The following is a 12,905-nucleotide window of genomic DNA, read 5'->3' on the forward strand; positions in this document are numbered from 1 at the left end:
AAGGTGACTTTTTGTTATATTAACTTGCCATTGGGTGTGAAGTAACACCAACGCTGCAAAAGTGACGTTTTGTTTTTGGCATCAAGTGTGAATAAACACTGAAGTTTAAATTCCGAACTTGCATTTTGCCTCTGTACAGCGCCCGCTTATTCTAACTACCAGAGCGAATCCCCACAGTACATATACACACACATACAGATGAAACTCGAAAAATTAGAATATCGTACAAAGTTCATTTATTTCAGTAATGTAACTTAAAAGGTGAAACTAACATATGAGACTCATTACAGGCAAAGTGAGATATCTCAGGCCTTTATTTGGTATAATTTGGATGATTACGGCTTACGGCTTATGAAACCCCAAAGTCACAGTCTCAGGTCCCCTTTGCTCAGGGGGTACGGAGTAATTAGCTGACTAGAGGGGGACACTTTGAGCCCAGAATGTTCAGCCTTTTCAGAAAATTCTAATTATAAGCTGCAAATTAAAATATCTTGCAAAAGTCCATTTATTTCAGTAATGCAAATTAAAAGGAATTCCTTTTAATTTGCATTACTGAAATACATGGACTTTTGCAAGATACAGTGATCCCTCAAGATACAATGGCCTCAGGATACAATATTTTCAACATACAATGGTCTTTTTTGACCCATCGTAAGTTGAAACTAAACTCAACATCTGTCTGTGAAGGTTCTCATTTATCCAGGTCATGGTATATCTGTAAAGAATAAATCAAGGCAACTGGACTTACTGGAGATTTCTTGAAAGAACGAGTGAACAGTAAGTCCAGTTGCCTTGATTTATTCTTTACAGATAAACTCAACATACAAAGCCTCAGACTCAGATCCAACCAATCAAGGCCACTTTTCTGGAAAAATAGCTGCATTAGATGCTAGGCAGCACATATTCCTGACTGTTACATGTAAGGACTGGTTTTATCTGTCTTAGTTTTCTGCTTATTTTTCTTAAATCTTCATTTTCTCTCATCTTTGATGACATTTTGAGACTTTGGAACCAATTACTCAACTTACAATGGTTTCAACATATAATGGTCGCACTGGAACCAATTAATATTGTAACCTGAGGGACCTCTGTATGCAAATTTTTTGAGTTTCACCTGTACATATATACACATACATACACCTATATATACACATACACCTATATATACACATACACCTATATATACACATACACCTATATATACACAAACACCTATATATACACAAACACCTATATATACACAAACACCTATATATATACACACACACACATACACCTATATATACACATACACCTATATATACACACACACACATACACCTATATATACACATACACCTATATATATATACACATACACATATATACACACACATACACCTATATATACACATACATACACCTATATATACACACCTATATATACACATACACCTATATATATATATACACACACATACATACACCTATATATACACATACACATATACAGTGGGGGAAATAATTATTTGACCCCTCACTGATTTTGTAAGTTTGTCCAATGACAAAGAAATGAAAAGTCTCAGAACAGTATCATTTCAATGGTAGGTTTATTGTAACAGTGGCAGATAGCACATCAAAAGGAAAATCGAAAAAATAACTTTAAATAAAAGATAGCAACTGATTTGCATTTCATTGAGTGAAATAAGTATTTGAACCCCTACCAACCATTAAGAGTTCTGGCTCCCACAGAGTGGTTAGACACTTCTACTCAATTAGTCACCCTCATTAAGGACACCTGTCTTAACTAGTCACCTGTATAAAAGACACCTGTCCACAGAATCAATCAATCAAGCAGACTCCAAACTCTCCAACATGGGAAAGACCAAAGAGCTGTCCAAGGATGTCAGAGACAAAATTGTAGACCTGCACAAGGCTGGAATGGGCTACAAAACCATTAGCAAGAAGCTGGGAGAGAAGGTGACAACTGTTGGTGCGATTGTTCGAAAATGGAAGGAGCACAAAATGACCATCAATCGACCTCGCTCTGGGGCTCCACGCAAGATCTCACCTCGTGGGGTGTCAATGGTTCTGAGAAAGGTGAAAAAGCATCCTAGAACTACACGGGAGGAGTTAGTTAATGACCTCAAATTAGCAGGGACCACAGTCACCAAGAAAACCATTGGAAACACATTACACCGCAATGGATTAAAATCCTGCAGGGCTCGCAAGGTCCCCCTGCTCAGGAAGGCACATGTGCAGGCCCGTCTGAAGTTTGCCAATGAACACCTGAATGATTCAGAGAGTGACTGGGAGAAGGTGCTGTGGTCTGATGAGACCAAAATAGAGCTCTTTGGCATTAACTCAACTCGCTGTGTTTGGAGGAAGAAAAATGCTGCCTATGACCCCCAAAACACCGTCCCCACCGTCAAGCATGGGGGCGGAAACATTTTGCTTTGGGGGTGTTTTTCTGCTAAGGGCACAGGACAACTTATTCGCATAAACGGGAAAATGGACGGAGCCATGTATCGTGAAATCCTGAGCGACAACCTCCTTCCCTCTGCCAGGAAACTGAAAATGGGTCGTGGATGGGTGTTCCAGCACGACAATGACCCAAAACATACAGCAAAGGCAACAAAGGAGTGGCTCAAGAAGAAGCACATTAAGGTCATGGAGTGGCCTAGTCAGTCTCCGGACCTTAATCCAATCGAAAACCTATGGAGGGAGCTCAAGCTCAGAGTTGCACAGAGACAGCCTCGAAACCTTAGGGATTTAGAGATGATCTGCAAAGAGGAGTGGACCAACATTCCTCCTAAAATGTGCGCAAACTTGGTCATCAATTACAAGAAACGTTTGACCTCTGTGCTTGCAAACAAGGGTTTTTCCACCAAGTATTAAGTCTTTTTTTGTTAGAGGGTTCAAATACTTATTTCACTCAATGAAATGCAAATCAGTTGCTATCTTTTATTTAAAGTTATTTTTTCGATTTTCCTTTTGATGTGCTATCTGCCACTGTTACAATAAACCTACCATTGAAATGATACTGTTCTGAGACTTTTCATTTCTTTGTCATTGGACAAACTTACAAAATCAGTGAGGGGTCAAATCATTATTTCCCCCACTGTATATACACAAACATACACCTATATATATATACACATACACACACACACACACACATACACCTATATATATACACACACATACATACACCTACACATACACATATATATATATATATATATATATACACACATACATACACCTATATACACACACATACACCTATATATACACACCTATATATACACATACACCTATATATACACATACACATATATACACACACATACATACACCTATATATACACATACACACACACATACACCTATATATACACATACACCTATATATATACACACATACACACACACACACACACACACACACACACATACACCTATATATACACATACACCTATATATACACATACACCTATATATACACATACACCTATATATATACACACATACATACACCCATATATACACATACACCTATATATACACATACACCTATATATACGCATACACCTATATATACACATACACCTATATATACACAAACACCTATATATACACATACACCTATATATACACATACACCTATATATACACAAACATACACCTATATATACACAAACATACACCTATATATATATACACACACACACACACACACACACACATACACCTATATATACACATACACCTATATATATACACACACATACATACACCTATATATACACATACACCTATATATATACACATACACATATATACACACACATACACCTATATATACACATACACCTATATATATACACACACATACATACACCTATATATACACATACACCTATATATACACATACACCTATATATACACATACACCTATATACACACACATACACACACTGAACAAAAATATAAACACAACACTTCCGGTTTTGCTCCCATTTTGCATGAGCTGAACTCAAAGATCTGAAACATTTTCTACATACACAGAAGACCCGTTACTCTCAGATACTGTTCACAAATCTGTCTAGATCTGTGTAGTGAGCGCTTCTCCTCTGCCGAGATAATCCATCCCACCTCACAGGTGTGGCATATCAAGGTGCTGATTATACAGCATGAATATTGCACAGGTGTGCCTTAGACTGCCCACAATAAAAGGCCACTCTGAAATGTGCAGTTTGATCACACAGCACAATGCCACAGATGTCGCAATTGGCATGCTGACTGCAGGAATGTCTACCAGAGCTGTTGCCCGTGCAATGAATGTTCATTTCTCTACCATAAGCCGTCTTCCAAAGGCGTTTCAGAGATTTTGGCAGTACATCCAACCGGCCTCACAACCGCAGACCACATGTAGCCACCCCAGCCCAGGACCTCCACATCCAGTATGTTCACCTCCATGGTCGTCTGAGACCAGCCACCTGGACGGCTGCAGCAACAATCATTTTGCATAACCAAAGATTTTCTGCACAAACTGTCAGAAACCGTCTCAGGGAAGCTCCTCTCCATGCTCCTCGTCCTCATCGGGCTCTGGACCTGACTGCAGTTCATCGTCATAACCGACTTGAGTGGGCAAATGCTCACATTCGATGGCGTCTGGCACGTTGGAGAGGCGTTCTGTTCACGGATGAGTCGCAGTTTTCACTGTTCAGGGCAGGTGGCAGACAGCATGTGTGGCGTCGTGTGGGTGAGCGGTTTGCTGACGTCAACGTTGTGGATCAGTGGCCCATGGTGGCGGTGGGGTTATGGTTTGGGCTGGCGAATGTTATGGACAACGAACACAGGGGCATTTTACTGATGGCATTCTGAATGCACAGAGATCCTGTGACGAGATCCTGAGGCCCATTGTTGTGCCGTTCATCCACGACCATCACCTCATGTTGCAGCATGATAATGCAAGGATCTGGACACAATTCCTGGAAGCTGAAAACATCCCAGTTCTTGCATGGCAGCATACTCACCGGACATGTCACCCATTGAGCAGGTTTGGGACGCTCTGGATTGTCGTATACGACAGCGCGTTCCTGCCAATATTCTGCAACTTCGCACAGAAGAGGAGTGGACAACATTCCACAGGCCACAATCAGCAACCTGATCAACTCTATGCCACGGAGATGGGCTCCACTGCGTGAGGCAAATGGAGGCCACACCAGACACTGACTGGTTTTCAAACACCCCCCCCCCTTACGTATATACGTACACACATATACACCTACATACACACAAATACATACACACATATATTCATACACACACATACATACATACACACAAATACATACACACAAATATTCATACACACACATACATACATACACACAAATACATACACACATATTCATACACGCATACTGTCGTGGCCAAAAGTTTTGATAATGACACAAATATTAGTTTTCACAAAGTTTGCTGCTAAACTGCTTTTAGATCTTTGTCTCAGTTGTTTCTGTGATGTAGTGAAATATAATTACACGCACTTCATACGTTTCAAAGGCTTTTATCGACAATTACATGACGTTTATACAAAGAGTCAGTATTTGCAGTGTTGGCCCTTCTTTTTCAGGACCTCTGCAATCCGACTGCGCATGCTCTCAATCAACTTCTGGGCCAATTCCTGACTGATAGCAACCCATTCTTTCATCATCACTTCTTGGAGTTTGTCAGAATTAGTGGGTTTTTGTTTGTCCACCCGCCTCTTGAGGATTGACCACAAGTTCTCAATGGGATTAAGATCTGGGGAGTTTCCAGGCCATGGACCCAAAATGTCAACGTTTTGGTCCCCGAGCCACTTAGTTATCACTTTTGCCTTATGGCACGGGGCTCCATCGTGCTGGAAAATGCATTGTTCTTCACCAAACTGTGGTTGGATTGTTGGAAGAAGTTGCTGTTGGAGGGTGTTTTGGTGCCATTCTTTATTCATGGCTGTGTTTGTGGGCAAAATTGTGAGTGAGCCCACTCCCTTGGATGAGAAGCCACCCCACACATGGATGGTCTCAGGATGCTTTACTGTTGGCATGACACAGGACTGATGGTAGCGCTCACCTTTTCTTCTCCGGACAAGTCTTTTTCCAGATGCCCCAAACAATCGGAAAGAGGCTTCATCAGAGAATATGACTTTGCCCCAGTCCTCGGCAGTCCATTCACCAGACTTTCTGCAGAAGATCAATCTGTCCCTGATGGTTTTTTTTGAGAGAAGTGGCTTCTTTGCTGCCCTTCTTGACACCAGGCCATCTTCCAAAAGTCTTGGCCTCACTGTGCGTGCAGATGCGCTCACACCTGCCTGCTGCCATTCCTGAGCAAGCTCTGCACTGGTGGCACTCCGATCCCGCAGCTGAATCCTCTTTAGGAGACGATCCTGGCGCTTGCTGGACTTTCTTGGACGCCCTGAAGCCTTCTTAACAAGAATTGAACCTCTTTCCTTGAAGTTCTTGATGATCCTATAAATTGTTGATTGAGGTGCAATCTTAGTAGCCACAATATCCTTGCCTGTGAAGCCATTTTTATGCAACGCAATGATGGCTGCACGCGTTTCTTTGCAGGTCACCATGGTTAACAATGGAAGAACAATGATTTCAAGCATCACCCTCCTTTTAACATGTCAAGTCTGCCATTTTAACCCAATCAGCCTGACCTAATGATCTCCAGCCTTGTGCTCCTCAACATTCTCACCTGAGTTAACAAGACGATTACTGAAATGATCTCAGCAGGTCCTTTAATGACAGCAATGAAATGCAGTGGAAAGGTTTTTTTGGGATTAAGTTCATTTTCATGGCAAAGAAGGACTATGCAATTCATCTGATCACTCTTCATAGCATTCTGGAGTATATGCAAATTGCTATTATAAAAACTTAAGCAGCAACTTTTCCAATATTTATGTAATTCTCAAAACTTTTCGCCACGACTGTACATTCATACACACATATATTCATACACACACCCATACATACACATACATTCATACATACATTCATACACACATATATACATTCATACACACATACATTCATACATTCATACACACATACATTCATACACACATATATACATTCATACACACATATATACATTCATACATATATTCATACACACATATATTCATATACACATATATTCATTCATACACATATATTCATACACATATATTCATACACACATATATACACACATACATACACACATACATACACACACACACACACACATATATTCATACACACATATTCATACACACATATATTCATACACACATACATTCATACACACACACACATATATTCATACACACATATATTCATACACACATACATTCATACACACACACACATATATTCATACACATATTCATACACATATTCATACACACATATATACACACACACATATATTCATACACATATTCATACACATATTCATACACACATATATACACACACACATATATTCATACACATATTCATACACATATTCATACACACATATATACACACACACATATATTCATACACACATACATTCATACACACACACATATATTCATACACACATACATTCATACACACACACACACATATATTCATACACATATTCATACACACATATATACACACACACATACATTCATACACACATACATTCATACACACATACATTCATACACACATACATTCATACACACACACACATATATTCATTCATACACACATATATTCATACACATATATTCATACACACATTCATACACACATATATACACACACACATACATTCATACACACATACATTCATACACACATACATTCATACACACACACACACACATATATTCATACACACATATATTCATACACACACACATATATTCATACACATATTCATACACACATATATACACACACACACATATATTCATACACACATACATTCATACACACACATATATTCATTCATACACACATATATTCATACACACATATATTCATACACATATATATACACACACACATATATTCATACACACATATTCATACACACACACACATATATTCATACACACATATATTCATACACATATATATACACACACACATATATTCATACACACATATATACACACACACACACACACATATATTCATACACACATATATTCATACACACATATATTCATACACACATATATACGTCCTTCTTTATATATTATTCATAGAAGACAGATTGTACCAATAAGGAATTACTCAAGTCCTAAGTGTCAGCCGTATAAACCTTGCAGCTTTTAAAGTGATGGGCGCGGTGACGAGGACGCCTGCTGGCAGGACGCTCCGCACAGCATCGTTCAGCGTCACACTGCTTTTATGAAAGGTGATGGAAAACAGCAGCCGCTCCGTACGTGGTGCCAAATATCACAGCTGCCTGCCATCTAGGTGCTTAACCCCATCATGCGCGGCCTGCAGATACACTGGAGCCATCCCTGACTAATCCTCCGCTGCTGCTTCCAGTAAGGGAAACAACCCCTCCCCCACTGACAACTTATAATGCATCAACCTCCAATAAGTATAAGCAGGGTGATATCCAACATGGCCGCCAGTACAGCTTCTGCAGACACACTGGGCCACATTTACTAATGGACTAGCAACACTTTTAGAAGTAAAAAGTGTTGCAAGTCCACTTTTCTGGGACACAATTTCCGCACACAGCCGGTTTTCGCCTTGTACGCCAGTTGGGTGTGACAAGGGCGGTGGCGTGACTCCAGCCCTGGCAAATTTATTTACATTTACGCAAATGTAAGCGGACCCTACACCAGCAGGATGCTGGCGCACTGGTCACTGCAGGCGCAGACTGCCACAGATACGCCTAATTTATGACGAGGCAGCGCAGAAGGATAACGAAGACCAGCAGGAAAAGCCGAAAATGTGCCCCAATCACTTCTCCAAACTCCAGAATGTCAACTGTGCCTCATACTACCGCAGAGCAGGGGCGGCACCTGATGTCATATATGAAATGCTATTTTAGATTTTTTGGGCTGAATTTCCTTAGTTACTCACTTTTACACTGGGTGATGTTAGTTGATCCATCAAAGTCAGTGCTGGTGTTCACCGGGCAAGAAATACAATGATTCTGTCCAAACTCCGGCTGATAAGTCCCCACCGGGCAGCGAATACATCTGTGCGACGTCGCGTTGTATGAATGTCCCGGTGAACACTGAACTGAAAGAACAAACAGAAAAGTCACAAGATCCGAGAGATGATCAACATATTACAATCAAAGTATTATACTCCAGAGCTGCACTCACTATTCTGCTGGTGCAGTCACTGTGTACATACATTACTTATCCTGTACTGATCCTGAGTTACATCCTGTATTATACTCCAGAGCTGCACTCTCTATTCTGCCAGTGCAGTCACTGTGTACATACATTACTTATCCTGTACTGATCCTGAGTTACATCCTGTATTATACTCCAGAGCTGCACTCTCTATTCTGCCAGTGCAGTCACTGTGTACATACATTACTTATCCTGTACTGATCCTGAGTTACATCCTGTATTATACTCCAGAGCTGCACTCACTATTCTGCTGGTGCAGTCACTGTGTACATACATTACTTATCCTGTACTGATCCTGAGTTACATCCTGTATTATACTCCAGAGCTGCACTCACTATTCTGCTGGTGCAGTCACTGTGTACATACATTACTTATCCTGTACTGATCCTGAGTTACATCCTGTATTATACTCCAGAGCTGCACTCACTATTCTGCTGGTGCAGTCACTGTGTACATACATTACTTATCCTGTACTGATCCTGAGTTACATCCTGTATTATACTCCAGAGCTGCACTCACTATTCTGCTGGTGCAGTCACTGTGTACATACATTACTTATCCTGTACTGATCCTGAGTTACATCCTGTATTATACTCCAGAGCTGCACTCACTATTCTGCTGGTGTAGTCACTGTGTACATACATTACTTATCCTGTACTGATCCTGAGTTACATCCTGTATTATACTCCAGAGCTGCACTCACTATTCTGCTGGTGAAGTCACTGTGTACATACATTACTTATCCTGTACTGATCCTGAGTTACATCCTGTATTATACTCCAGAGCCGCACTCACTATTCTGCTGGTGCAGTCACTGTGTACATACATTACTTATCCTGTACTGATCCTGAGTTACATCCTGTATTATACTCCAGAGCTGCACTCACTATTCTGCTGGTGCAGTCACTGTGTGCATACATTACTTATACTGTACTGATCCTGAGTTACATCCTGTATTATACTCCAGAGCTGCACTCACTATTCTGCTGGTGTAGTCACTGTGTACATACATTACTTATCCTGTACTGATCCTGAGTTACATCCTGTATTATACTCCAGAGCTGCACTCACTATTCTGCTGGTGCAGTCACTGTGTACATACATTACTTATCCTGTACTGATCCTGAGTTACATCCTGTATTATACTCCAGAGCTGCACTCACTGTGTACATACATTACTTATCCTGTACTGATCCTGAGTTACATCCTGTATTATACTCCAGAGCTGCACTCACTATTCTGCTGGTGTAGTCACTGTGTACATACATTACTTATCCTGTACTGATCCTGAGTTACATCCTGTATTATACTCCAGAGCTGCACTCACTATTCTGCTGGTGCAGTCACTGTGTACATACATTACTTATCCTGTACTGATCCTGAGTTACATCCTGTATTATACTCCAGAGCTGCACTCACTATTCTGCTGGAGCAGTCACTGTGTACATACATTACTTATCCTGTACTGATCCTGAGTTACATCCTGTATTATACTCCAGAGCTGCACTCACTATTCTGCTGGTGCAGTCACTGTGTACATACATTACTTATCCTGTACTGATCCTGAGTTACATCCTGTATTATACTCCGGAGCTGCACTCACTATTCTGCTGGAGCAGTCACTGTGTACATACATTACTTATCCTGTACTGATCCTGAGTTACATCCTGTATTATACTCCAGAGCTGCACTCACTATGTACATAGATTACTTATCCTTTACTGATCCTGAGTTACATCCTGTATTATACTCCAGAGCTGCACTCACTATTCTGCTGGTGCAGTCACTGTGTACATACATTACTTATCCTGTACTGATCCTCAGTTACATCCTGTATTATACTCCAGAGCTGCACTCACTATTCTGCTGGTGCAGTCACTGTGTACATAGATTACTTATCCTTTACTGATCCTGAGTTACATCCTGTATTATACTCCAGAGCTGCACTCACTATTCTGCTGGTGCAGTCACTGTGTACATACATTACTTATCCTGTACTGATCGTGAGTTCCATCCTGTATTATACTCCAGAGCTGCACTCACTATTCTGCTAGTGAAGTCACTGTGTACATACATTACTTATCCTGTACTGATCCTCAGTTACATCCTGTATTATACTCCAGAGCTGCACTCACTATTCTGCTGGTGCAGTCACTGTGTACATACATCACTTATCCTGTACTGATCCTGAATTACATCCTGTATTATACTCCAGAGCTGCACTCACTATTCTGCTGGTGCAGTCACTGTGTACATACATCACTTATCCTGTACTGATCCTGAATTACATCCTGTATTATACTCCAGAGCTGCACTCACTATTCTGCTGGTGCAGTCACTGTGCACATACATTACTTATCCAGTACTGATCCTGAGTTACATCCTGTATTATTCTCCAGAGCTGCACTCACTATTCTGCTGGTGCAGTCCCTGTGTACATACATTACTTATCCTGTACTGATCCTGAGTTACATCCAGCATTATACTCCAGAGCTGCACTCACTATTCTGCTGGTGAAGTCACTGTGTACATACATTACTTATCCTGTACTGATCCTGAGTTACATCCTATATTATACTCCAGAGCTGCACTCACTATTCTGCTGGTGCAGTCACTGTGTATATACATTACTTATCCTGTACTGATCCTGAGTTACATCCTGTATTATACTCCAGAGCTGCACTCACTATTCTGCTGGTGCAGTCACTGTGTACATACATTACTTATCCTGTACTGATCCTGAGTTACATCCTGTATTATACCCCAGAGCTGCACTCACTATTCTGCTGGTGCAGTCACTGTGTACATACATTACTTATCCTGTACTGATCCTGAGTTACATCCTGTATTATTCTCCAGAGCTGCACTCACTATTCTGCTGGTGCAGTCACTGTGTACATACATTACTTATCCTGTACTGATCCTGAGTTACATCCTGTATTATACTCCAGAGCTGCACTCACTATTCTGCTGGTGCAGTCACTGTGTACATACATTACTTATCCTGTACTGATCCTAAATTACCTCCTGTATTATATCCCAGAGCTGCACTCACTATTCTGCTGGTGCAGTCACTGTGTACATACATTACTTATCCTGTACTGATCCTGAGTTACATCCTGTATTATACTCCAGAGCTGCACTCACTATTCTGCTGGTGCAGTCACTGTGTACATACATTACTTATCCTGTACTGATCCTGAGTTCCATCCTGTATTATATTCCAGAGCTGCACTCACTATTCTGCTGGTGCAGTCACTGTGTACATACATTACTTATCCTATATTATATTCCAGAGCTGCACTCACTATTCTGCTGGTGCAGTCACTGTGTACATACATTACTTATCCTGTACTGATCCTGATTTACATCCTGTATTATACTCCAGAGCTGCACTCACTATTCTGCTGGTGGAGTCACTGTGTACATACATTACTTATCCTGTACTGATCCTGAGTTACATCCTGTATTATACTCCAGAGCTGCACTCACTATTCTGCTGGTGCAGTCACTGTGTACATACA

The 12,905-nt window shown here is 40.6% G+C and overlaps 1 protein-coding gene across 5 annotated transcripts in view; it reads right to left on the minus strand.

Moving 5' to 3' along the window:
* The window catches only part of SCUBE2 (signal peptide, CUB domain and EGF like domain containing 2), a 112,401-nt gene that overhangs the window by 6,811 nt on the left and 92,685 nt on the right, over positions 1-12,905 (minus strand). For all 5 annotated transcript variants that reach the window (XM_040410291.1, XM_040410290.1, XM_040410293.1 and 2 more), the window contains one exon: positions 9,101-9,262. In XM_040410291.1, coding sequence (XP_040266225.1) covers positions 9,101-9,262 — 162 coding nt within the window. The remainder of the gene's footprint in view (positions 1-9,100; positions 9,263-12,905) is intronic.

The sequence above is a fragment of the Bufo bufo genome, chromosome 10, assembly GCF_905171765.1.
Source record: "Bufo bufo chromosome 10, aBufBuf1.1, whole genome shotgun sequence".
NCBI lineage: Eukaryota > Metazoa > Chordata > Amphibia > Anura > Bufonidae > Bufo > Bufo bufo.